The sequence below is a fragment of the Trichogramma pretiosum genome, unplaced genomic scaffold, assembly GCF_000599845.2.
Source record: "Trichogramma pretiosum strain Unisexual culture from Peru unplaced genomic scaffold, Tpre_2.0 scaffold6, whole genome shotgun sequence".
Classification (NCBI taxonomy): Eukaryota; Metazoa; Arthropoda; class Insecta; order Hymenoptera; family Trichogrammatidae; genus Trichogramma; species Trichogramma pretiosum.
The window spans coordinates 2,679,855-2,706,718 of record NW_019641678.1 but is presented as its reverse complement, the minus strand read 5'-3'; the positions used below and the strand labels follow the sequence as shown (position 1 = coordinate 2,706,718).

Sequence of the window (26,864 nt, the reverse complement as noted above, 5' to 3'; positions counted from 1 at the left end):
AATTTTATATAAAAAAGTTTTTAATGAAAAGAAGAATTTCGTATTCATAATATTCAAAGAGAAGAAAAATTCTTCTAAAAAATTTCAAACCCTTGAGCAAACATAAATATGAACATTTTGTTAAAATTTAAGGGTCACATACTCAAATACCAGTAGTTTTAAATAATAGATCAATAAAATATTTTCATAAAAATTGTTTGTAAATTGACCATACAGCAACTCTAGATTTATGTGATAAGAACAGTATCGCTAATGATAATAATATTAATATAATAAACGTCGATGAAATAAAATTCTACGTTCATTTATGACAGTTGATTATGTCACGTTGATGAAAGCTATGAACTAGAATTTAAGTGAGAATTAAAAGAAAAAAGTATAAAAATGCATCAATTAAAAAGTTAACAAAATGATGTTTTAAACAATTCAATGATCGAAGCATTTGTAAGCGCTTTATAAAAACGTGTTCCGTGAATGACGACAATTTTTTTAGTCGCCGTCGCTAGTGCAGCGTTTGGACATGCTCCGTATAAGTTATAGTAACCGTACACCTCACTTCTGTTGCATGTGCGTCAGGGATTGATGGGCCTCGTTCAGTCTAGTCTGTCTGTGTAGTGTGAGCAGTCACCACGCAACTCATTGGCTATCACGAACACGTGGAGTTGTATAACCTCTCAACACAGTTTACTCGTTAAAAGTGGAAATTACAAACAATTTTTCATAATGTTGTTCGAGGACATAGATCGTCGGATAAAAATTTTTATCGAGGATGGCGTTGCAAGTGGACAAAGAACAATCTTTGCCATTCTTGGTGCTGACGCCAGTGAAGCAATTGTTTACTTGAATCACTTTCTCATCAAGTCGCCGGGTTTCGAAAAGACGTGTACAAATATATTATGGTGCTGCAAAAAACATCCGGATCCACATAAGAAGCTAATAAATAATATCAAAGCTGGCAAGTTAGACACCGAATCTCTAAGTGATTCGGAATCATTCAAAGTATCATTCAAAATTCGCTATCATCAGTACAGCAGTAGCACTAAAGTATTGGGAAGTACATACGATATATGTGTGTTAGACGATTTTAACGCTCTTACACCAAATTTATTGGCAAGAACAGTGGAAACCGTTCAAAGTGGTGGAATTGTTGTGTTACTATTAAGTAGTGTAAAAAATTTGGAGCAATTCCATACAATGGATATGGATGTGCATCGTAGATTTAAGACAGAATCCCATAAAAAAATCACTCACCGATTCAATAAAAGATTTTTACTGTCCTTAACTGATTGCAAGCGGTGTCTAATTTTAGATATTGTGAAAGGAAATGAGAAGAAGAAATTACAGTTGTTGTCGGAAACTTCTCACAACATTTCTAAAAAACCAAGTAAACCATTAATTCCTGATACATCAGAACTAGATATGCTTAAACAAAGTTTAGAAGATACTCCATCTGTTGGTTCTATTGTCAAATGTTGCAAAACAGTGGATCAAGCTAAAGCTTTGCTAAAACTCATTGAAGTTATCTCTGAAAAAACATTCAAATCAACAATATCTTTGACGGCTGCCAGAGGACGTGGTAAATCAGCTACTTTAGGCTTAGCTATTGCTGGTTCAATAGCATTTGGGTATTCAAATATTTTCATTACGAGTCCAGGTCCAGAAAACCTCAAAACTGTTTTTGAATTTATTTTCAAAGGTTTTGAAGCATTAAATTATCAAGAAAATAGGGATTACAAATTCATCCAATCAACAAATCCAGAATTTGATAATGCTATTATTAGAGTTGATGTGTTTAGAGAACATAGACAATCAATTCAGTATATACATCCTATGGATGCAAAAGGTAAACTAACCATGGCTGAATTGTTAGTGATTGATGAAGCAGCTGCTATTCCATTGCCTCAAGTAAAAGCCATGCTGGGGCCTTACTTGATTTTTATGGCTTCAACCATTAATGGATATGAGGGCACGGGTCGTTCTTTAACTCTAAAACTCATTCAACAACTTCGTAATCAAACAATTCAAATTAATTCTGATAACAGAGCTAAACTCATGACTGGCAGGAGTTTGATTGAACTTAATTTAGAGGAACCAATTAGATACAAATCTGGAGACATGATTGAAAAATGGTTGTACGATTTGTTATGTTTGGATAGTATTTCAGCTGCACCTAAGATCTCTTCCGGATGCCCTAAACCAGATGATTGTCAACTCTATTACGTCAATAGAGATACTTTGTTTTCATATCACAAAGCATCAGAACATTTCCTGCAGAGAATGATAGCATTATGTGTTTCTTCCCATTATAAAAATAGTCCAAATGATTTACAGATGTTAGCAGATGCCCCGGCTCACCATTTATTCTGTCTATTAGGGCCAATTGAACCTAATCAAAAAAGTCTTCCAGAAATTTTAGTAGTGATTCAGGTAAATATTGCAAATATACTTTATTCAACTGTTAAAAAATATCAACAGGGTTATTAAATTTAATGCTTCATTTACAGGTTTGTTTAGAAGGAAACATTGGAAAAAATACAATTATGAACGGATTGGGAAGAGGTCAAAGAGCTGACGGAGATCTTATTCCATGGAAAGTAGCAGAGCAATTTCAAAATTTTGAATTTCCGCAACTAAGTGGAGCCAGAATAGTTCGCATTGCTACACATCCTGACTATCAAAAGATGGGATATGGTAGTAAGGCTGTGGAACTTCTAAGATATTATTACAAAATGTCATTTCTAAATTTAGACATTGATGACGAAAAAGAATCTGAGGTTCAGAAAACAAAGGACAGTAAAAATTCATTACCACCCTTGCTATCAAAGTTATCTGAACGTACACCAGAGCCTGTGGCTTACTTAGGAGTTTCTTTTGGAGTAACAGAGCCATTGATTAAGTTTTGGAAGCGTGCAAAATTTGTTCCTATTTATTTGAGACAAACAGCTAATGATATCACTGGAGAACATACTTGCATAATGTTATCGAATCTACAAGAGGAATCTAACAACTGGCTTGATGTCTTTTGGAAAAGTTTTCGTCGTAGATTCCTGATCTTATTAGCTTCAGCTTTCAGAGATTACCCTCCATCACTTGCTCTTTTAATATTAACCAATCATAATATTGATACAGAGAGTAAAACTTTAGAAAGATTTGTGGTAGATTCATATTTTACCCCATACGACATTCAACGATTGGAAAAATATGGAAATAATAAGGTTGATTATCATTTAATCATGGATCTAGTACCATCAATAGCACATCTGCACTTTTTAAACCTAATGGGAAATTTTGACTTCATTCAAGAACAGTGGTCTATTCTTCTATGTCTAGGGCTGCAATTTAAAACTATTGATCAAATAGCTGCTAACTCAAAACAAGGTGCAGGTCAAATTCTTGGATTATTTAATCGTATCATAATGAAAAGTACCAAATACTTGACGAACATAATTAGTGAAGATGTAAGCAGTAAAATTAAAGAATTGAATGTCAAGAATGATACTTTCCAAGTTAATGTTCAAAATGGCACAGATATGTATCGTGAGTTAGACATGGCCGATGAGGCATTGAAAAAGAAGCAAAAAGCAGAGCTTAAAAAATTGGAATCAGAAGCTTTGCAAGAATATGCTATCAAAGGTAGCGACAAGGATTGGTCAAATGCTTTAAACTCGAGTAAGGGTAGTAAAAATTTGTTATCCGTTAAAAGTTCTGAAGAACCTGTTGTAAGTGAAGAAAAATCAAAATATTCTACCCCAGACAAAAATTTATTTAAAAAAAAAAAAGGAAAAAAACGAAACCATAGCTCTGCATAAAAATTTTTTTCAGTTTCATACTGCAGGAACCATACTTATATTTTAGTTAATTTTTATAATTGTAAATATTGTTATATATTGCTGTAAATATACAACTTTTTATAATAATTTTTTAAATGCTTATTATTGCAATTTTTTTACAAAACCTTATAAAAATATAACTATGTAATCGTAACATGTACAAATTGTATCTCAAGTAAAAGAATCTTCTTTTTCTGAATAACCAACAATAGAAGCTGGAATATTCAATGTTTCTAAGACATTTGAGATACTGCAAGATTGACCATTTCTTTCTGTAAGTTCAAAGCAAAGAGTTTCCAAAGCTGTTTGACATGCTGATTTCCATGTGCTTATAGAAATTTTCAACTCCTTTGGATTGTTCTGAAAAATTTTTAAGAGAAAAATCACATAAGTGTAAAACAAATATAAAAATAAATAAATAAATAAAAATATTCAACCTTTTTCGTGCATCTTTCTCGAGATTTCAAGCGATCTAACTCTTGTCGCATTTCGAAAATTTTTCTCTTTAACATTTGTAAATCTCTTTTAGTGAGATCATGTTCGGGAATTTGAACAATCGATTGACTTTCCAATTTAATATCATTCAATTTCCTTTTTTTACATTCTTTGATGGAATCATCCAACAGTAAAACTCTTTTGGCTTCAATTTTTCTAATCATCAGAATGAGTGAATTGTTTACATTATTGACATTTCAAATAATCGGTCGAAAAAATTGTAAAAAAAGATGTGAAAAATCTTTACTTGTTAGGAATAGACTTGGTACACGAGTTCCTCTTAACATCACTATCAGCGTTCACCAACGGCGATTCAAATGGAGATTTGAATGGTTTGTTTACACCTTTGCTGTTCTTTAACGGTGTTCGGAGCATCTTGTTTAGCACCGTAAAATATTCAAAATTCGGCTTCAAAATGTCAAAACACTACACTTAGCCTCTATTCAAATGCAACAACTTGCCCAAGTGTAAGCCGTGTAAATGTCTACGTAATGATTGAACAGCGAAGCGGTACAAGCACGTGCATGCAAAGAAAAAGAGAGAGAGAGGAGAGCCACAAGCGATTAATTGACAGGTCGTTGGCCAACAGCTGATCACGAAATCTAACCTAATAAACTTCTCAGACGAAAATAACACATAACTATAAAGTAATTACATAAAAATCTTGAATCGTTGACATTTGACAATCTTAGCAGCAGCTATAAACAACAAATCGTGGTGTAATTGATTGGCACCTGTTGTTATTGATCGTATCAGTTTTTGAGACCAAAGTAATAATTAACAAAAAGCCAGTATGACCAAAATTGATTTATCTCTTTTTGCGAAAAAGTTCCGAGGCTCGTTTTTGGGAGTTTTAACTGGAGACTGTTTGGGCAGTCCTTATGAAAATGAAAAGTTGACCTCAGGTATGCGGCTAGTTTTGCAAAAGTCGTTTGACACAATGGAAGGACCAGTTTATAAAGGTACATCGCTAGTTCTTTCTGTCTTTCGATCCTGAAATCTTCTATACTACTATCAACCTCGTTTATTTTTTTTCTTTTCATTTAAATTAATAATTTCAATGGTTTATTATTTTGTGTCTCAATGATTAGCTCCAGTTATTCAGTATACTGACGATTCAGCGATGACAAAGTCCGTTGCCGAATCTTTAATTGAAAAAAAAGATCTTGATTTGAAGGATCTGGCGATGAAATTCGTCAAAAGTTACTATCTAGAACCTAATAGAGGATATGGTTCAGGTGTTGTAACAGTATGTATCTTAAACCAGGGCTTTTATACCAGTTTTTTTTTACATATCGTCACTGTGCAATTATATTAGACTCGATAGAATTATTTAACATGAAGTCAAAATTTCTAAATATCAATTTATGAATGAGAATCGTATGATGTGTTTAGGTTTTTCAAAAACTTCGAGGATCGAAATTTGCCGATGTCCTTCTTCCTGCTAAGGAACAATTCAACGGAGGAGGATCATTCGGAAATGGAGCCGCAATGAGAGTTGCGCCAATTTCTATGTTTTGCTATAAAAATTACGATAAATTAATTGAGTTGGCCAAAAAACAATCTTTACTCACGCACACGCATAAGATCGGCGTTGACGGAGCAATTTTGCAAGTAAAACCCACCTTCAGTCATTTTTAAAAAGCTGAAAAATTTCATTTTATATATTTCAGTAAATAATTTAGATTTATTAAAAATTTATAAAACTTATGACAATATTTTTAACTTGAAATTCAATAGATTTTATATTTGTTAGTTATTTTAAATATATTTTTAAGCATCAATTCAAATATTTTTAGGCAATGGCCATTCAACAAAGTTTACATATTCATCCTGAAGAACAGTTCAATGTTATTGAATTTGTTGATCAACTGTTAAACAAAATGAAATTTGTCGAAATTGATGAAGAAGGGTATAAAAATGATATATATTTATTGATTTTCTGTTAAAATCTAGTATTTCAATTGTGTATTTTATTAGTTTGGATTTAATTGAAGCACAACCTTATACAGCCCAATTGAAACTGGTAAAAAATTTGCTACTGGAAGAAGGTGATGACAATCCTACTCATCAAAAAGTTATCAAACTCTTGGGTAATGACATAAGTGGTTTAAGATCTGTTCCAACTGCTATATTTTGCTTTTTACGAGCTCAAAAGCCAATATCTGGAATAAATACAGATAATCCCTACAGAAGGGCACTTCAATATGCAGTATGTAGTCAAGTAAAGCTGAAATTGTTATCAAATTGGAAATATAAGTTAATTTAAACTAATTTAAATGTTCAGATAAGTTTAGGAGGAGATGCAGATACTATTGGAAGTATGACTGGTGCCATAGCTGGAGCATTATATGGAATTGATAAAATACCACCAAATATAATTCATCATTGTGAAGCTTCCGATGAATTTTGTCAATTAGCTGACAATTTACTTGATACTGCAAATGGATTGCAATGGAATTTGTAAAATTCAAATAAACATAATAAACTATGTAAATAATTTGCGAATCAAGACTGAAAGAATAATTTTTTAATATGTACATTATGTTGTTAAATAATCTGAACAAATATTGTATAAAAATATTAACATCAATAAAATATTATGGAATAGTTACAAAATTAAACATTCATACATTTTAAATTGATTAATTATTAGCAGTGAATGCAAAATGAAATTTTGAAAAAGATTCCGATCTCTAATATATATAATCAATTTCTTATTCCGCGATTATTTTACGCATAAATGATTAAACCTGGAATCTCGTTACATTACAGTAGAGTCGATTGCAGAGAAACACTTCGCATTTCGTAGTCTTGAGTAGCCAATACCAAATACGCTGGACGTTGATTCGCAGATTCGCGTACGGTTTACTTGTTTTTAGTTGTCATACGTGGATGGCATGCGTATGTATGAGTATATACATAAGCACATATGTGATTGGTACACAGTAAACTTGAGAGCTATTCATAGTGAGTTGCAATTTTTTTTTTTTTACACGATTGAAAGCAACTGAGTATTTAATTGTAATACACTTGTTGATGTGCTCTTGATTAAAGTTATTCACGTAATATGATTAATACGGGGTATGTATTTTTATTTATAAAATGTAAATGCTGATTCAAAGGTATGTACCGACTAGTTAACGATAATATTCAATTATTGTAGGAAATTAGCTGGTTGCACAGTATTTATTACTGGAGCATCGCGAGGCATCGGTAAATCAATTGCTTTGAAAGCAGCCCAAGATGGAGCGAATATTGTTTTAGCTGCTAAAACTGCTGAACCGCATCCTAAACTTCCCGGTACCATTTATTCTGCCGCAGAAGAAAGTAAAAATTTTATTTCGTACCAGAAAAATCGAGAAAGCCATTCGTTACCTTACCAATAACATTGTTTTTAGTTGAAAAAGCTGGTGGCAAGGCTTTACCTTGCATTGTTGATGTTAGGGATGAAAATCAAGTTGCTACTGCCGTTAAGAGTGCAGTAGAAAAATTTGGAGGGATTGATATTTTGGTTAATAATGCAAGTGCAATTTCACTAACCAGTACATTGAGTACAGAAATGAAGAGATATGATTTAATGAACAGCATAAATGCAAGAGGAACCTTTCTAGTGTAAGTTGAGACACTTTTCTATTTAGATTGTCTTATTTTTTAAAATAATTCAACTTCCACAGATCCAAATTGTGTCTACCACATCTTTTGAAAAGTAAAAATCCTCATATAATAAATTTAAGTCCACCACTTAATATGCACCCATTTTGGTTCAAAAATCATCTTGCTTACACCATGGCTAAATATGGTATGTCCATGTGCGTTCTTGGTATGGCAGAAGAATTTAAAGAGCAAGGTGTAGCTGTTAATGCTTTATGGCCCAAAACTGGTAAAAAAGAGATATTTTCAAGTTTATAAAAACAACAAGCATTGGACAAATTTAAAAATTTTTTTTTTTAATTATAGCCATTCACACTGCTGCTATAGAAATGCTAGCTGGGGCAGAATCTGCCAAGACTAGTCGCAAACCTGATATTGTAGCTGATGCTGCATATGCTATTATGATAAAAGATAGTAAATCTATCTCGGGTAATTTCTTTATAGATGAAGATGTGCTAAAAAAAGAAGGAATTTCAGATATGAAGCAGTATGCATGTGATCCAGGTAAAATAATAAATTCCTTCATTTTTATTTTCATACACTTTCTAATAATTAGTACTTTTATTTTAATACTTACTTGATTTTTCATGTTTTAGCCAATGTTGATAATTTGATGTTAGATTTCTTTGTGGATCTTGACAATGTGGATATGAGAATTGTTGGTGGATCCATAGAAGAACCAAAAAAAACAGGTCAAGGACAAATTGCATCTATATTTGCTGCCATTGACAAAAATATTAATCCAGATCTTGTGAAAAAAACTGATGCAGTTTTTCAATTTGTTGTCAAAGGTAGTGTTCTTTGTCAGAAAAAATTTTAAATTAAAAATAATTTTCGTTGAATTCAAGACAATAATTTGGTTTTGGTATCTAGGAGATGAAGCTGGGACATGGTACTTGGACTTGAAAAATGGTTCAGGCTCAACTGGAAAAGGTGAACCACCTAAACCTGCAGATGCAACATTGACTATGGATTCTGGCAACTTTTTTGCGATGTTTTCAGGTATGGAATCGAATAATAATAGATTTTTTTCCATAAATAAATTTATTTTAATTGTTTAGGTAAACTGAAACCAGCAACAGCTTTTATGATGGGAAAACTAAAAGTTAGTGGCAATGTTCAAAAAGCCATGAAACTTGAGAAGCTTATGGTTAGTTTGAAATCTAAGCTCTGAATTTATTAGAGCTAAGCAAAAAAATGTATCAGATAATCTGTTTAAAGATTGATTTTGAAAATCAAATTATTCTAAATACATTGTTGAGATTTTATTTTTAATGATGCAGGGCTTTGGCAATAAGAACACGACTTAAACAAGTCAATTTTGAAGGATTTATTTTTATGTAAAATTTTTATAATACATAAATAAATTATTTTATACAAACTTCATGTTATTTTGTATATTTACATCAATAATATAAGTCCTCACACACTCAGAATTGAATACAATAAAGGGATTGAGTTTTACTCAACTTGTGCAACACTGTACTCATTTTAAAAGTATAAACATTTTAAATTAGCTTGAATTGAATGTAAAATTTAAAAAAATTGCGTTTAAAATGATTAATACTTACTTAAATTGTAAGTGTACATTTATATATTTATCCAAATGATAATTAGGCAATAATCTTTGGCAATAAAACTTTGGACTTTTCATTAACTCCAAAAAAAATAAATCCCCCAATGGATATCCAAGTAACTCTTGGAGCAATCCCAGCAAATAAACTAAAAAAGTTATTGAACATTTAAAATTAATTTAGGTAAAAGATAAAAATTATTTGCTTGCAAACTATACATACCCTTTGAAGCCATTAGATTTGTAAATAGTTTTCAGCATACTTGCAACTGATAATCTGGAAACAGAAGATTCTTTTGATAACATTATTCTTGTTTTTGCTACATCTAAAGGAGTTGTTACAGCTGCAGCAATACTTCCAGCAATTGCTCCACATAAAGCTCCTTCTATTGGTAAAACAGCTCTCTCAATATAATCTGACCATGATTTTTTTAAAAACTCATATATTGGAAATTGAATGAGACTGAAAGGCATATCACGTAAAACTGTACTCCAATATCCTCTATACAGCAATCTTATGGTGTAGCCTTTCTGATCATTAAGTAAAGCTTGCTTTCTCTGTTTCAACACTTCAACAGGAACTCTTATAAAGCATGATATCTTCAAAGTAAAAAAAAAAGGTATTGTGTGGAACATGTAAATTTAATTTTGGGCTCAATAAAATATTTAATTACTTACAGCCTCTGCAAAAACAGCAGCACCCATATTAACAAAAGGTGTATAATTTGAAGACACTTTAGGATATACAAATGTCTTCACGCTATCATAAGTAACAAAAAACAAAGCAGCTAAAAAAGTTATAAAACTTTCATTATCAGTTATTTTAAATAAAAGTTTGATTTTTTAATTACCTGTGGGAGCTGAGCCTAATATAACTGGTGTCAAACCTTTATAAAGATTTGAAAACCCACCAGATTTTAAAAATCCATGTTGACTCTGCAAGCGAGTTTTAAGTGTATCTATGGGATAGAGAATAGTGTCAACAAATGTACCAGCCAAACCTCCTGACTGAAATAAATTAAACAGTTTATTTACTATTTCAATAGTCGATTGTTATTATAGTTCATAAAATATATTAGTATTATTTTTGTAACTTTAGGTTACTTTCAAAGTATTGTTTCACTCACTATAAGAGATATTAACAAGAGTCTCTTGGTATCCAAAAGTGACTGTTTTTGCACATCTACTTCCATCTTGCACGATTGGAAGATTTTTTAAGGTGTGGGATTGCAAAATTAAGTTAATTTACGCATTATTTCACTGTACACAGTTATTACTACGGTTCATGGTTACAAATTATTTGAGCATTTCAAATACTATCGCAATTCTTAAATACTACGGTTACAAAGAAATTTCATTTATCGACACTATTTACTTCTTCTTACGAATCACTCAAATGTTATAAGGTATTTCAACTAAAGTTTCTACTTTTAATAAAAATAATGATTGTTGGGATGAAAATAACGGTTCAGTTATTTAAACAGTCCAAGGTAAACCAAACAACGACCTATATCTAGTTATTAGTTTTTTAACTTTTGAATATCTGGGAAAATTAATGATTACAAGTAGTTATTATATCATTGCATAGCTAATTAAAAGTTCAATCAATTAAAAATATAAAAAGACTCATTTTAATATCGTCAATCCTTCATTATATTGAAGTACACATCCTAAAAAGTTCTGGTTTTTCTCAAAATCTTTCCTGAAAAAAAAAATGATATAGATCAATTCTAAATACTAAAAAATCGAACTGTAATGTCTAAAAGTTCGTTTTTTTGGCAAAAAGTTTCTCCTTAAATACAGAATTTTTCAAACATCTATTAAATACTAAAGTTTTACGTGTACTCAAAAAATCGGGCTATCTGACATTTTTACTCAACCCATCGGGTTCGAATCGAGTCGATGCGCCTGCAGTTTTTGGGCTGAACCGAGTTTTTCATTTGCTTAGTTCAACCAGCAAGTTTTTCGCTTTGGCTTTAACTCCGTATTTGAAAGTGTATTTGTAAAAAAATTTTATCCCAACTGAAGACTTTACCTATGGATGATGCCGAATGAACGCAGTTGAATGGCAAAAAGCTGACAAATGGTATTGAAAACTGGATAACATCACTATCGCTTTAAGAGCTTGCCTGTTAAGTTTTATAATGCAATTTTCAAATTGATTATAGTCAAAAATTGTCGGGCTAACCAGAATTAATCGGGATTAGGAAATTCGGGTCAGCCCGAACCCGACTCAAATCCAAGCAAAGACCCTGACCTGATTCAATATTTTCGGGCACCCGCACGTCCCTGTTAAAAACCAACTCTTGATTTTTTTGTAAGAAGATGTATTTTTTCAAAGTTTTTATAAAATAATGTTTTTTGATAGAAATTTTTTTGTGTGAATAATAATTTATCAATTCATTAATGAAATGTGAATCTAAAACACCATATCTCTTAGCATATACTTGAATAGTAATAACATTACAACTTGATTACGTTTGATTAAATTGTAATATTTTCTAATCTTTGAATTTGTATTACATTTCCAACAAATATACAATTCTTTCTTTCCCAAAATTTCTTACCAAAATCCTAAAAACTGAGCGAGTGTAAACAAGCGAGGTATAGTGCTAGCTATTACATTTAAAAGGGGATTTAAGAACTCATATACCTTGTAATCGAAATAAATTTTTATTGAATTTTCGGAGTGTTTTTCCTTTCCTTTCTAAAGAATTTTTCCAAATTTCAGAAATGTCTATTTTTACTGAGATACAGTCCTTTCCCTGAGCATTTTTTGTACAGGGTAAAATGACAAGTTATAGGTGACCTAAGAAAAATTTTAACTTTGCTTACTTATAGAAATCGTGCATAACATCAAAAACGTTTTTTAAAAGCACCCTCTGAAAGCAAAAAAGTTAATGGACCACCCTATTGAGCCATCCACGACTCGGTCAAATTTTTACAAGAACTGAACATATAAAAATGAATAATTAAATAAATATTATTAAAGATTTTTAGTGGTGATCCATAACTAGGTGGACAATTTTACCGGATCGCCTAGTTGAGGGCCAGGGTATAGTTATAAATCGTATAAAAAATCAACCGGTTATAAGTGGAGTTATACATTTTTTTCTGAAAGAAAAATATTAATAGAAATGTGAAAAAAAATTATTGCATCAAAATGAAATTTTTATTAATTTAAAATATAGCTCAAGGTTGCCCATAACTCGGAACATAACTAGCTACTTCACCTTACTTCGTGCAATAAATTCTTTTTTTTGCGTTTTCTGGCGTTTCATATTTTTCAAAAATGCACTTCACACCTGAAAATTACAATATTCTCGAAGTGATACTTCCTTTTTGTTGATTATTAGTACGAATCATAAGGATAGAAAGTTTATTGAAATTAAATTTATTTTTTCTCAATGCTGATCAAATATTATAAATTAGATATACACTCATACGTTTTCAATCGATAAGTATTTATTGATCAAGCGGCCATTCACTGGTGGGTTTACCTTTGGGTCAAGATCTACGTATTCACATTAAAATTTGCAGATTCTGAAAGTTATGCATGTCGAAACACCGACTCAATCATTTATTACGAAGAGATGTAACAGAACTCTAGACAAAATGTCTAAGTTTATTGAACCGCAGATCAATGTAAGTTTCACATCTAGGGCGAGTATACGCCCCGCGAAGTAAAAGTCACAGGGTGCATATTAATATAGTCGACGCTCACCAGCCGGCCGGCTTTCCATCGATGGAAAGAGCGGAGTGCAAACATTGTGAATTGCACTTGAAGCGTCCGCTCAACCACGACTCACGAGTCACGAGCCTACGGCCTCTGTAGCTGCCATTCGCGCTACCGGCACAGTCGTGCTATTCCTTCTCCTAAATGGTCCTATCTTCAAGAGCCGCATACGCCGCCGAGGGGCGTCGTAGATATTTGTAGTTTAGTGCGCGTAAATATGCCAAATGCTACATGGGCCTATATAATAACAGTGGCTACCTATACAACCTACGAGAGCGCATGCCCTGTGTAAGCGTAAATACATATAGGCGTGCAGCCACCAACTAAATTGCACGAGTAATGTGATTACTTATACGGATCTATACGAACCGCGACTACTCAAGTATACTACGAAACAAGCTCAATAATAAACGGTTGCTGTAATATAAGCAAATACGGCTAAGCGCATCGATTCACCGATCAATTTGATAAACCCTAAACATTGCCTATATTATCCAATGCACGTTTACTTGCATTGGATGAACCGATGAAAAGATTTCGCGGTCTAAACGGATGCCCAGCGCAAAACAGTCAGCACAGCCAAACAAGTCAGCTACGCTGTGGCCTTATAAGCCCCAGGGGGGGAGAAACCAGGATATAGAATATACATACACCTCTACATATATACTTATTACATACTAATAATAATACAAGGGAGTCGGGTTAATATATATACATGCTATATAGGTATGAAGCAACAACGACGACGAGCAACGGATTCGCGAGTGTCGGCGGCAGCGAATACTTTTATACGGACGAGGTAGATTCGCGCGCGCGACTACTAGGTAGACGGCGGCGACGAAGGGGTGGTAAAGCTTGACGCGCGCGCAAGAGAGAGAGAGGGCAAAAGGGGGCCGTAAAAACAGCCAAAGACCAAAGTTCTGTAGCCCGAAGGGGGGAAACACGGCCGACGACGCTTCGATTGCTGCCCGCAATTGGCGCTTGCTCGCGCGCAAAACAGAAAGAACAGAGAATCGCTCTTGCGTCCGTGTGAGCGCGAGTACGCTTGTGTATGGCCGAGTGTGTGCTTGTGTGCGAATGTAGTTCGCGCACTACTCAGCAGGTCTGCACGGAGCGACATCGCCGGTAGATTCCCTATACGTGAGCGAGAAAGAGAAAGAAACATCGGCAGCAGCAACGACGGCGCTGAAACATCCAACTGTAGAGCGTACAATAGGCCCGTGGCCAGCGTTCAACACTACAGCACTTATATATATACACAGAGTTGTACACAGACGTCAGTTGCAGTTCTGAGCGTCGCTCAAGCCGTGTGCAAGCCAATATCCTCGACGCACGAGATTGTCGAGAGAACGAGGAAACGAAAGACGAAGAGAGCGAAAGAGAGAGAGAGTGAATTTTAGGAGACGAACCGCCGTCGATAGTGTGAGCAAATAAGTCGAAAACTGCCGAGTTTTGCTGCGAGCCACAGTACCCGGTTACGCCACGACCATAAAACTACCTTTACTTGTGAGTACACTTGATTCATTTTTTCCATTCTCGCGTTCTTTTTTGCTCAAATTCTCGTTCATCTCGTTTTTTTTTTTTTTTGAGAAACGCCATCGCGAGCCCCCCGACTCCCCGGTAGTACCCAGTAGCTACTCGAACGCAGAACGACGCTCGTGAAGATTCGTCCCTTCACGACGACTCTAGCCACCTCTATCCGTTGAGATGACGCGCGCAAGCTCTCGGCCTACAGCGACTCGCTACCTTCGTGCAGGGTAGCGAGTACCAACGAGTTTCTTGGCATTTCGAGATCATCAGAAGAGCCATGGCCGCTTAGGCTGCTGGCACACGGCACTTGTTGTTTACTATTGATGCCGGACGCACAGTCTACGGCGCACTAGAGCTTTCGCAGGCCGAGCATGAGCATCGTCTCGCCGCCCGCGCTCCCCTCATATTTATCGAAAAAGATAATATCGGCTTTTCGCGCATACAGAAATGTCTTTGAGCACGCGGCTCCACGAGTCTTTTTTTATTTTCGTCGGAAACGCTCTCCCGCGCAAAAATTATACGCGCGGCAGGCACAACAGAAGGTATGGTGGTGCGTCGCGACCACCGCTCTCGCAGTCGGCCGGCACTGCAGCGATACCTACAGAGACGCTTCGTAGCACGCACATATTCGCGCACGCAGAACATCGGTGTACACGTTACGATATACGCGTTACGCATATTGCACTTGAATGTGCGTATTTTATTGGATAGTCCAGTGGACCCGCTCTGATCATCGCTATCCGGCGCACATCCCTGTAAACATTCCAAAAGTTCCTCATCGAAATTACAATTTTTCAAGGATACTACTATTTTAAGGATTTTTATTTTTAGAATTTAAAATTTCTTCGAAAAAATTGATAACTTTTGTTTATGGATTCCCCTTCTCCTGCCGGGCCCTATAGATAGGCCCCCCGTCACTGTTAGTGCCGAAAGGGACGCCGGCGTGCGTAGTTCTGCAGACAAGGCTCTAAACCGTTCTTTTCGCGGCTGGTACCACCCATTACACGTTCACTCTACACATAACAATGGCGTATTACAAAACTAAAGAGAAAGAGTGGCAGCAGGAGCGTCGTCCCGCGCGTTCGAAAGGGCGGGAAAGGTTTGTTGCTGTAACTCGACCGACACTGCACTGCTCTCCTATATTTGCGGTGAAAAGGCAAAACACGACTCAAGTCCATTTTTCAGAAAATTAATCTTATAATGAAAAGCACTCAAGTAGTGTCTACTTAAAGCCAAAAGATTCAAAATGAACGAGTGAATCGTTAAATCAGCGCATAATGCATACTGACTTGAGCCCATTTCACAAGAATTGGGACGGCTCAGTGATAGTGAGTTCAAAATGCAATAGGAAGTTTTTTTTTATTTGGAATCGAATCATCATTGAAATCATATTCAAATGTATGCATAACTGATGCGCTTATAAAGTATTATAAATTTTTTTTTAACGGCTGACAAATTTACACGCGAAGACCAACTTTTATTATTTTCAATTCAGCCGTTTTTCGATCTAAGATCTGAAATCTGACGCCACTATAACGCAATATGAGCAATTTTAGTAAAGTACCATTAATAAACGATGTTATTATCACAAACTAAACGAAATTATTTATATTAAAATAAAAGTGCCCGGCAAAAAATGGGCTTGAGTGTTAGCCGTGAAAAGACAAAACCACAAAAGCTCAATTCTTTTTCTCCGTATATTAATCATTATGATGCGTCTTTAAATTTTATAAGAGCATCGGTCAAAAGCTACCTAATAGTAGCCTAAAATATAGTTCACAAATTTCAAGTCCTTCGCGTCTAGTTAGACACTTGCATAAAGCAACTTATTAAAACGCGTTTTTGTCATGTGTAGGAATTTAGAAGCAGAATATCGTCCTTGTTAATGCTTGCCAGTGCTCAATCTCCATCTTCCTTATAGGCATCTCATGTATGGCCAGTTTTTTCTCTTTATTCCCTCAAGATTTTTTTATTCTTATTACATGCTTACTATTCTTTGTTTTAAAATCCTTGAGCAAGCTGCAATATACTTTTGTTTGATTACTAATTTAATTTTTATTTGAGTTTGTCCCAATGTGACCTTTGTTTTGATTTAATTTTTGAACTATCGATTTTTTTCTTGAGCTGATTATCAAATATTTTTGTTTCAGACTTCGCTTTTGCATATAAAATATGTCGGACGACAATTCTCCCGTGGTTGAGGAGCCCAAGAAGAAGCGCGGAAGGCCTGGCAAAGCTGACAAAGCCAGCAGTCCTGCCAAGGACGCCAAAAAACGAGGCAGACCAGCTGCTGAGAAAAATAATTCGGCAAAAAAGTCCGACACTGAAGATGATGCACCCGCAGTGCCAGCCAAGAGAGGGCGTGGACGACCTAAATCTACCCACAAAAAGAAGGTACGCTTTATTCATAAATATTACACAAATGAGTATAACTTTTCCCATGTTGCTCTATCTTCATTCATGTTGATTTTACTTACAGCCGGCTGCAGTAAAATCTACTGGCCGAGGTCGTGGTCGACCGAAGAAAGTAGAAGAGAAGCCTGAAAGTACAGGCGAAGAAGAAGATGAACAAGAAGAGGAAGAAGAAGAAGAAGAAAACTGAATATGAAAAATTATTTAAAAATTATAATTTTCACTTCGATTTTCTCTCTCCTCTAATTTATATAATTAATCAACAATTGATTGCTCTAATAATTTTTTAAGACTCATGTACTCACAGTGCCCAATTTCAAGTTATGTAAGTTTGTAATCAATTCAATCTCCTGAACTTTTTTTTTTCTCAATACATCTAGACGTTTTTTAATTATATAATTCGGTAGCACACTAAACCAATAAAAAAATAAAGATATCAGATGCATGAATAAATTGACCTCACCATTAAAAGTATATTCCATGAAATCATATAAAAATAACATGATTCATCTTGAGAACTGTGTTATGATTATGTTCAATCAGAAGCATTTAAAAATTGTGTGTCTTATTTATAATGAGATGTAGTTCATTGAGATTTTTTTTAAATCTTTATACTCTTTTTTTTTTGTTTTCTGTACTTTATCTTATGTTTTTAGCATTGTCTTGACTAATGTGCAAAACTAACCAAGTCAAGTTTTAAATATTAAGACTAAATCAATATTGTAAAAGGTGACAAAAAAGAAAGTTACTTTCTTTGATAAATATCTCCAAAAAAACCATATATAATACTAAAATAGCTTGTTTGAGTATCAAATTTGTATTAAAGTAAATAAATTCTTCAAAAAACAAAAAAAAACAATAATTGGATTTTTGTTTAATCCTACTGCATCATTAAACTTCAAATTATGTTTCTATTTTTCAACAAAAAACTTCATTTTCATTGGTTATCATGCATAGTCAAATAAAGTATACATCATTTTTTTTTAAGATAAAAACATCTATCTAATTTGATAAGAAAATTGACTAGTATTTATAAACATTTCAATTAACGTCTGTTGTTACAATTAGCCTAGAGATTACAGCTAATTTCAGCAGCCATTACATTACTAAGCTAGTATACTTATATGTATATACACAAGAATCTTACATATTAACATAACAATATAAAAAGACATTAAAAATTTTGGAAAGCTTGTTTCAGAATTTACCTAATATAGTAATTACTGGAATGACTCAACCAAAAATATTTCAGGCGTAAAGATTGTCACATTCTCAGTATTTAGTCAAATTAAATCTTTTAATAGATTATGCTTAATTACTTGAAGCTTTCTTAAGTTATATTATTTCACATTTTTGAAAGAATCATTAGTATTCAGGTGAAAAAATAGCATTAGCTGATAATATTTATCCAAAACTGCTTTGAGAGTGTACAGGAGTAAAAAGCTCTACATTTTCTTCATCATCCATGGTTTGGTATCCTGGCTGCACACAATTAAGTCCATGTTATTTAGAAAGTGTATGCTCAAGTTGTTAAAGAATTACTAACTCGTCTTTGACGACTGTTGAAGCCTTCATCCAATAATTCTGTTTCCCAATCGTCTTCACCTTCTTCTCCAGGATCAAAATTATAGAGTGGCATAAGTCTGTGTCGAAGTCGTTCTAATTTGCGCTTTCTTGATATGATTAGTACCTAAGTAAAAGAACAAATGTAAAAAAGTTGAAACTCTGAACAAATACAATTATTGAATTTTATCCAAAATTTATATATTTACCGCAGCAGATAAAATAATGACAAATATCATTACTCCAACAGGTACAAAAATGTACTCTATTCCATCGGGAGGACCAAAATTATCAAAAGGATATTCAGTACTCGTAGCAGGTACAGTAGTGCAAAGACTAACATTAGTGGTACTAGTATCTATTTTTTCAAGAGTATCATTAATTTTACTCAAGTTCAAAGTGCTTGGCATCAAATGATCAATGTTCCTTTGGGTACTGATTTCTACTGTTTGATTCAAGAGAAAGATCTCTGTGCTGTTTTCATCTGCTGTAGTACTACTGACATTGTTGAAAAATATATTAGTACTGTTGTCATTAATTTCATGAAGTTCCATGATTCAACTAAAATCATATAGAATCAGTAAAAGTAAAAGTTAATTAACAGTTATCATGATTTACAAATAAAACTCACTTTAGCTAGAAGGGTGCGTAATAATTGATGTAATTTCACAATTATCAGATAACTTATACCAGTGCTATCAAGAGACAATCAGAACATTTTTTATCTTTGCCAAAGTCGTCGTTGAGGGCTAACGTGTTGAAAAGTAGTGATGGCACATTTCTAAAATTCACATGTTATTGTGTAAAAAGCCCGAAGAGCAGCATTGCTAGCGGCAACGCTTTAAGTATAAGGTCTTGGCTTCCAGAATCCAAAGCAGCAATGATAACTAAATAGCGTTGCACATCAGGTGGCATTATAGGTAAAGAGGGGTTTATCTTGTCCAATTGCTACTCGTCAATCTTTGCGTAAAAAAAATAACGATAAGACAATAATCAAGCCGTATTTAAGAGGTAGGCGAACAGTTCACGCGGAGCTGTCAATGCTTTGAATAGTGGATATAGAGCTGTGCCATGTATGGAGAGCGCATGAAACAACAACGCGTCAACTACTCAACTCGAGTACGACTGACGGTAGTAGCTGCCTAGTAGCTGCAGCAGAAGTATAGCAGAACGCGCATTTTTACGCAGCAGCAACAACGTCTACTGACGGGAGGTGCTCGGGTAAATCGAGTCTCAACTCTCAAGTGTGAAGTGACAGCAGCTCCGCAAAGGCTTGCGCGCTGCGACAAATTGCGATATGTGTCGTTGCACACTACACAAGCTATCCGGCTTCGACTTATTGACTCGCTGGTTCAGCAAAATTAGCCTGTAAATTGCATTTTTTGCACTTATCTCATTTTTGAAAATTAAACGAAACAAATTTATGAAAATGAAGGTAAATTTTGCTAATGATTGCAAAAAATACAAAAACAATTTAGCGTCGATGGGAATCAGCCACAAGGAGCTCGGCCGGTAGTCACACAATTTACCCAAGGAAAGGATTTGTTTGGTCAAGCGGGCCTCACGTCTGGAATTGCATCGAGTGTTAAAATTCGAACTCGTTTCATAACATTTGCGGTCGAAAGTTTGAGTCTATATGATAAGTACGGACATTTTTAAACCGCGATACATAGCTATCTCTACCAAAGTAAGAAGCGCTAATTTTATTCTATCTTTACTTATTTATTTATTGTGATCAAAACGATTCATAGTTCAGTGGACAAGATGAAGATTTTATAATCAATTTTAAGACTTATATTCTAAATCGATCAAATCTATCATGCCCTAAGCAAGTATGCAAAACATGAACACTCGAGACCTCGAACCATATTCATTTCCACAGACAATTAGTGTTTGGAACGTTTCATTGCAAAAAGTAAATGTGCTGTTATATATATTCAATATTCAAGTGAATATAATCTGACCTAATGATGCCCAAAATTTGCTAATTTCGATTGTAAGGCGTAAATTGTAAGAACAATCGAAATAGTTTCTCGATGCATGCTGATAAATTTAAGACTCAATTTAAAATTTTTGAATCAACACTGTACAACTAGAATCGGTATTTTTGAAAAAACTATTCGAATTGCAAAACCCTCTGAAAAAATTCGATCGAATGTTTTTTCGTACTTGAAACTGAGTCGCGGGTTAAGCGTCAAGTAAGGGTCGGCGGGACTACATAATTGTATAAATGTATCCTGTGACAAGAGGCGGCGTCGCTCCGAACTAAATGTTTTGCCCAAGAGTTATGCTCGAGCGCCGTTGGTGGCGCTCTCTGCGCGGCCATGGCCCATGCTTAATGCTTATTGCTATACCAGTTAGCTATCAGTGGCGTGCGCGACGTACGAATACACCTACTCTTTTCTCTCTGTCTCTCTCATTCTCTCTCTTTCTCTCTCTCTCTCTCTGTCGCGCGCGCGCGCTCTGTGAGTCTGCAGATAGTCTGCACGCACAGCCGCAGTTGGCAGTTAGCTCTCGAGCAGTGGCGAGTCCTCGTGAGTAACGATCTTCTCACAAGTATAGTGTGTCGAGTGCACCTGCGGAGCCAATTCTAGGCGTAAACAAGTCTGCTGCTCGGGGTCAAGATCATCGACAGCATCCGTGCACACGTCGGGCCGAGGAGCGACGTAGCGAGATTGTCGACTGCAACGGCGACTATAACGAGCGAGGTGTGCCTGCAGTTGTCGAGATCCGCTGCTACTTGTACACACATTTGCAACATATAGGGAAGCACGCTCGATTCGAGCCGCAGCAGCAGCGCAGCAGTGACAAAGCGAGGAAAAAACACAACATATATATAGACAACTATCGTGCACGCTCATATCGAGTCGCAATACTCTAAAAAGTCGCCACTTCGAGTGCAGCCTTGTCTATTCGTACAGGTATACATTTCCATTGAGTTTTACATTCTTAAAAAGTGCGCGATAATGCGCTGGGCCCTAAGAGTTGAAAAGTGCAATCGGCAATTGTGACCCGTGCTCTGTGAATTTTTTGTTGTTGTGATTACTTGTGTGCCGACTGCCTTGTGTTGGTAATAACGACGTCGTCAGCATTGGCAGCTGTAGGCAGTGCATGGATCGAAAATCTTAACGAAAAACTCCAGTGACTCTAAGTCTGCCTTCTAGTACGTCGCTTTTACTCATAGCCTCACGCGTCTTTTGCGATTATGTGCTGCGACGGCTTGACAGACTGCTTCCTATCCTAGTACGCTGGCATTGGCTGCTCGTCTGCGAGTGTCTTCGTTATCGTGCTTCGCGCGTGCTCCAATGCCTGCTTCTTCGGCTTCTTGTGTCAACAAGAGCAGTAGTAACAGTAGCAGTGGTAGCACGTTTGCTTTGCCGTTTCCATTTAAAGCTTTCTCTCTCTCTCTCTCTCTCTCTCTCTCTCTCTCTCTCTCTCTCTTTCTTTCAGAACAACGATCCCAATTCCCGAGCACCATTGGCCAAGAGCAGCAAAACTTTCAGCAAATACTCTTTGGCAAATCGCGACTCTCATGTACGAGTACGTACCCACCGCGATCAAACGAGCCCCAAGGCCGAAGCTCCTCCGTTCCTCGAGTCTCGATCGCCGTCATTCATCCATATACAGACGATATTTCGTACTTTCTGCCTTTTTATTCTCGGCTCGGGCCGATGTTTGTCTTCGTAGTCGTTGCCGTCATCGTTGCGTATAGTGTTCGGATGCATTTATACAAGCTACCGGTATGTCTGAGTGAAGGCATCAGGCAAACAAAAAGATATAAAGGCGTCGCATTTGGACAACTCGCAATGATCCATGCGTGTCCCTATTTATGCTGCTTACCAACACGTTCGCGATCGTGTCTGTTGCTCGGCACTCGGCATACAATTATTGACATACACATTTATGCACGCACATATACTATGCTCAATACTGCAGAGTAGTGAGTATTCCTTACCGACTGTAACTACTACTGACGACGATTTCTCACACTTGCGTGCATGCTCTCGTATGTATACATTCGCACGTCAACATGCAGACGCCGAAACCCCTCTCCTCGTGTATGCGAGTTTGAACATGTATATACCTATATATACAAGTCCACCGTTGTTCAACGCATGATCTCGCTTACTCTTATGCATAGCTCCTATTCCTATTACCTCTACATGTATCCAATACTTATATACGTACACGCGACACGCGTTCATGTATTTGCAGATTCGACTCATATGAGAAATGAGAATATGAAAGAAAGAGAAAGAAACAGAGCCGTCACTGGCTTCGCCGTCGTTGTCGTTGCCGCCGCCACCGCACCAATGTCCAGAAGTCGCGTAAAATATACATGCCATATAGCAGTACAGCAACATTTAGACAGTACATTTTAGTATACAATGTAAGATTCACCGTTTAGGCTGACTATACAATTTTAGGTACTGTCCTATTCTATTATTGTATAAATGGACTGATATCGCGTTTTGTGCAGTGCTCGCTTGCAATGCTCTTGTCCGCCTCGCAATCGTGTACCGTCTACGTGCATCCTGCTACGACTGCCGACTGTCGAGCCTCGAGGCAATGAGTCCTGCGATTTTCTCGATCATCGCGGTTTCGTAAACAGCAATCGCATCGCTACTTGCATCTATAAATAAAGCATATGTTTGCGCATCTCCTATACCTATACACACTTCTACAGTACTTACTCGGTTACATGCTTACTTTTCGTACATATATACCTGTAGCCAGTGCATAATGCACATATATTTCTTGCTTGCTGCTTTATATATAGATACATACAGATCACTAGTAGTGAATGTCGCGACGCGACCCCCCGGCGACTTACACGCTTTCGTCGAATTTCAACCTTTTCATCGAGTCGTTACTTCCATGCCCTACTGCAGCAGAAGCGTATTAAAAATTCCTCGACGACCCTGATATTCCTAATCTACAGCGTTCCCATTATTGCAGTATGCGCTCGTTTTCAAGCCGCACAGCTGCTCGTTGGAAATATTTATGTCTAATTTGCACCCAATATAGAGGTCTCCCCTCCCCTATCTCAATTGTCATCATTATTTTCTCAATGAGCCTGTACTTATATGATTAGAGTTGAAAACTTGTATCTGATGCAGTTTTATTTCTATTTGGCGCAATATTTTTCATTCACGTTCATATTCTACCTTTAATTCAAGAGCATCCTTCCAGTTAAATACAATACGCATTAGTGAGCACGTGTTACATATTCGAAATTCGTATACGTGCAGGCGTATAATTTATTTATTTTATGTGTACGTATCGTATTTGTTATAATAAATGCGTATAAATTAAAACATTTTCGTATAACATGTGTGCAATTCGCGCGCGCAGTCACAACATGAACATGTGCGCATGTCCTCGCGGCGTGCGGAGTTCTCTCTCTTTTTCTTTCTTCCTTTTCGTCTCTTTATAGTTAATTTTTGCTCCTCCATTTAATCTACACTATCTATATATTTGAAATAAGAAAATAATGAAACTATGAAGAATCAGGCTACTTATAAGTAAAATATGGCTACCAACAATCAACGACATTTCGGTTTCAACAAAAAAAACCTGCATCGTATTTTCTCCTTGCTTTGTGTCAAGCTTTTCTTCCTCTTTTCCTTCTCTCTCTCTCTCTCTCTTTCTCACTCCATCTTTTTTACTTGCTCCCTCCTTACTTGCCTGCCTCCCTCTTAAAATATGTTACTCTTTAATATCCACAACTGCCTCCTCGACTTCGACATCAACTAACACGCGCTGCTCGCCTGCCTGATGTCTCATATGTCTATAAATATATACAAGCACACTTACACACATCTACACACTTGAACACAGTCACGCACAAGCACACGCACACCAATGTGTTAAGAGACAAACGAGCAATATTATGAGCGCGTATAAAACTTGAATTACTTACACAGACGCGCATACATATGCACGACCAATGAAGATTTCGACGTCGCACGACTTTTATTTTCTACTTGATATTTCATAGAACATTAATAATTTTACCTTAACCAAATAGTGGACGCACCTCTGTAATAATCATCCAGAGAGGAAGAAAAATCGAGTGAGAAAGAGAGAGAGAGAGAGAGAGAGAGAGAGAGAATGCAATTTATGCGTACTTACTACGCATTCTATATTTAGCTTGCTGTAATACTAAAATAAGTACGCGTATTATACATAGAATGTACTTGTGCATTGTACATGCACTGAAAAGGTTTACGTTTATACACCACACAAATAATTACACTTACACACACACACACACACACACACACACACACACACACACACACACACACACACACACACCTGCTGTCGATAATTGTGTTGGTTGTCATCATTCCTGCACATTACAGTATTATATTTTATACATGATGAATATAGATCGTACTTTTTAGGTCCTTGAAATTAAAGAAGAATGAGTCAAATTATTGTGCTAGCGTTACGTTTTATTGATACTTCATCTTTTCTTTGTGATTCTTTTATCCAATATCTTAATGACTTAGATTATTCTATCAAATATCTTAATGATTTAGATAGAGATGTAATGATTTGTATCGTTAACTTATCTCAAACACTCATGAAATGGTCATTAAAATTTAATTTTGAAAAAATGGAGATAGATATGTCTCAAATTATCAAATTAAATTGCACTTAAATAATTATATGGTTATATGCATGCATGTGACTTAAAATTATAATTCCATTAAAATTGACTTTATATAATTACAATTTTCAGATGTACTGGCTTTTTGTAACTAAAATATTCATTTCAACTGAGACAGTGTGTAATGTTAGACTAGTCACTGCTTCATAAGTGTAAAAAGGTATTAATACTATTTAGTTTTATTGAATCTATGAAAATTCAAGTACATAATTAATAATCGTTTTAGATTCATATCCGTGCAATGCCGAGATGTTTCAATGAGAATAAATCGTTGAGGTTGGTGAACAAAAAACAGCAACATAGTACTGAAGATATTCTTCTCTCTCACTCCAGGCAATTTTCTATTGGTGATAGAGAACAACTGGAAGACAAACAAGTAGCATCTTCAGTAGAAAGATCTCACAGAAGAGTTCGCTGTGATTTGAGTCCAGTCCCAACTAACACTAGTTCTAGTTTAATTAAATACATTGGAATCAAGGTCAGAACTAACATCAATTGATATTTTCTTTTTTTTAATCGTTATTTGAATATTGTTGAACAAATTTAACTTAGATATCTGATTTATCAAACTGTAGGATAAAGTAAAGCGCCAGGATAATTCAGCCAAACAATCTTCTGGAAATAGCAGTCTCAAAGAAGTGAAAAAAAAAGCAACTATAGGAAACACAGTGAAGAGTATACTTCCATCTGGCCACAGCAGGCAGGACAGGTATAATGATGTCCGTATCAAAATCATGCTTCTTTACATTATTATTATTTTATATTTTATTTATTCATCTCATATTTTGTATATTTGTTTAATTGTTATTTTATTCATTTATATTTTATTTGTCATTAATATTCCATGCCCTAGAATTATAATGAAGCTTTCAATTAATTTTTTTGTTAATATCACTGTATAATTAAATCAATCGGTTGAAGAATAATATTGTAAGATTGCTTGCACAATGAAAAATAAGCGATTAATAAGTTTATACATTTTCATAAGTAGGTATGAAACAAGCAGACAACAACGACCATCTTCTGGAAGTGTTGGTGGAGTTAATCTATCTGGATTATGTCCAAAGTTGGTCACAAATTCAGGCAGTAGTCACCAAATAGCCTCACCAGAAACCGCACCTGCAACAACATCTTGCAACGTTATTATATCTCAAAAAAACATCGGTCACCGCCGATCGCGTAATTCATCAGTCAGTAGTAGTGATTCAAATATTCCGACTAGTCGAAAAGTTGGTTTTTATCAATATTCTTTCAACTTTAAAGTACCCGTTTTTGATGAAAAAACTTTGCTATCCTTCAGCCTCATCGATCGGAACACAATTCACAGTCTCCACCCTCTACACCAGCGGTAGTCAAAAACGGTATTTTGTCAGATCCACAACAGCAGAAAAT

General features: G+C 35.4%; 8 protein-coding genes across 13 annotated transcripts in view; 5 read left to right on the top strand and 3 right to left on the bottom strand.

The window, feature by feature from the left end:
• The first annotated feature begins 585 nt into the window (after positions 1–585).
• LOC106657875 (RNA cytidine acetyltransferase-like) lies at positions 586–3,917 on the top strand. Its single transcript, XM_014379570.2, has 2 exons — positions 586–2,427; positions 2,505–3,917. Exons 1-2 carry the CDS (start codon positions 724–726, stop codon positions 3,807–3,809), a joined length of 3,009 nt encoding a protein of 1,002 aa, XP_014235056.1. The 5' UTR covers positions 586–723; the 3' UTR covers positions 3,810–3,917.
• Positions 3,918–3,933: 16 nt separating this feature from the next.
• Positions 3,934–4,725, bottom strand: LOC106657909. The gene is made up of 3 exons (XM_014379609.2): positions 4,573–4,725; positions 4,268–4,481; positions 3,934–4,190 (listed from the first exon to the last, which is right to left on the bottom strand). Exons 1-3 carry the CDS (start codon positions 4,698–4,700, stop codon positions 4,002–4,004), a joined length of 531 nt encoding a protein of 176 aa, XP_014235095.1. The 5' UTR covers positions 4,701–4,725; the 3' UTR covers positions 3,934–4,001.
• Positions 4,726–5,104: 379 nt separating this feature from the next.
• LOC106657908 (poly(ADP-ribose) glycohydrolase ARH3-like) lies at positions 5,105–6,949 on the top strand. Its single transcript, XM_014379608.2, has 6 exons — positions 5,105–5,287; positions 5,417–5,574; positions 5,721–5,939; positions 6,125–6,237; positions 6,306–6,537; positions 6,613–6,949. Exons 1-6 carry the CDS (start codon positions 5,119–5,121, stop codon positions 6,790–6,792), a joined length of 1,071 nt encoding a protein of 356 aa, XP_014235094.1. The 5' UTR covers positions 5,105–5,118; the 3' UTR covers positions 6,793–6,949.
• A 250-nt stretch (positions 6,950–7,199) lies between these two features.
• On the top strand, positions 7,200–9,363 carry LOC106657859 (hydroxysteroid dehydrogenase-like protein 2). Its single transcript, XM_014379550.2, has 8 exons — positions 7,200–7,409; positions 7,492–7,655; positions 7,727–7,940; positions 8,003–8,208; positions 8,286–8,483; positions 8,576–8,770; positions 8,853–8,981; positions 9,041–9,363. The coding sequence occupies exons 1-8, from the start codon at positions 7,396–7,398 to the stop codon at positions 9,151–9,153; spliced, it is 1,233 nt and encodes a 410-aa protein (XP_014235036.1). The 5' UTR covers positions 7,200–7,395; the 3' UTR covers positions 9,154–9,363.
• Positions 9,364–9,391: 28 nt separating this feature from the next.
• Positions 9,392–10,932, bottom strand: LOC106657860 (S-adenosylmethionine mitochondrial carrier protein homolog). Its single transcript, XM_014379551.2, has 5 exons — positions 10,680–10,932; positions 10,404–10,560; positions 10,231–10,340; positions 9,776–10,152; positions 9,392–9,701 (listed from the first exon to the last, which is right to left on the bottom strand). Exons 1-5 carry the CDS (start codon positions 10,743–10,745, stop codon positions 9,593–9,595), a joined length of 819 nt encoding a protein of 272 aa, XP_014235037.1. The 5' UTR covers positions 10,746–10,932; the 3' UTR covers positions 9,392–9,592.
• Positions 10,933–14,334: 3,402 nt separating this feature from the next.
• LOC106657849 (nucleolin-like) lies at positions 14,335–17,448 on the top strand. Its single transcript, XM_014379532.2, has 3 exons — positions 14,335–14,794; positions 16,969–17,212; positions 17,298–17,448. Exons 2-3 carry the CDS (start codon positions 16,991–16,993, stop codon positions 17,418–17,420), a joined length of 345 nt encoding a protein of 114 aa, XP_014235018.1. The 5' UTR covers positions 14,335–14,794; positions 16,969–16,990; the 3' UTR covers positions 17,421–17,448.
• Positions 17,449–17,589: 141 nt separating this feature from the next.
• On the bottom strand, positions 17,590–19,995 carry LOC106657848. Its single transcript, XM_014379531.2, has 4 exons — positions 19,425–19,995; positions 19,003–19,354; positions 18,777–18,920; positions 17,590–18,712 (listed from the first exon to the last, which is right to left on the bottom strand). The coding sequence occupies exons 2-4, from the start codon at positions 19,345–19,347 to the stop codon at positions 18,635–18,637; spliced, it is 567 nt and encodes a 188-aa protein (XP_014235017.1). The 5' UTR covers positions 19,348–19,354; positions 19,425–19,995; the 3' UTR covers positions 17,590–18,634.
• Positions 19,996–21,293: 1,298 nt separating this feature from the next.
• LOC106657801 overlaps positions 21,294–26,864 on the top strand; it is a 19,508-nt gene continuing 13,937 nt past the window's right edge. For 2 of the 6 annotated variants that reach the window (XM_023460886.1, XM_023460881.1), the window contains exons 1-6: positions 21,294–21,714; positions 25,545–25,632; positions 25,699–25,950; positions 26,048–26,181; positions 26,461–26,701; positions 26,773–26,864. The exon at positions 26,773–26,864 is cut by the window's right edge and continues 110 nt beyond it. In XM_023460886.1, coding sequence (XP_023316654.1) covers positions 25,714–25,950; positions 26,048–26,181; positions 26,461–26,701; positions 26,773–26,864 — 704 coding nt within the window. In that variant the 5' untranslated portion in view covers positions 21,294–21,714; positions 25,545–25,632; positions 25,699–25,713. Of the gene's footprint in view, positions 21,715–24,769; positions 24,870–25,544; positions 25,633–25,698; positions 25,951–26,047; positions 26,192–26,460; positions 26,702–26,772 lie in introns of those variants that run through there. The other 4 variants (XM_023460883.1, XM_023460885.1, XM_023460882.1 and 1 more) reach the window with 4 other exon arrangements.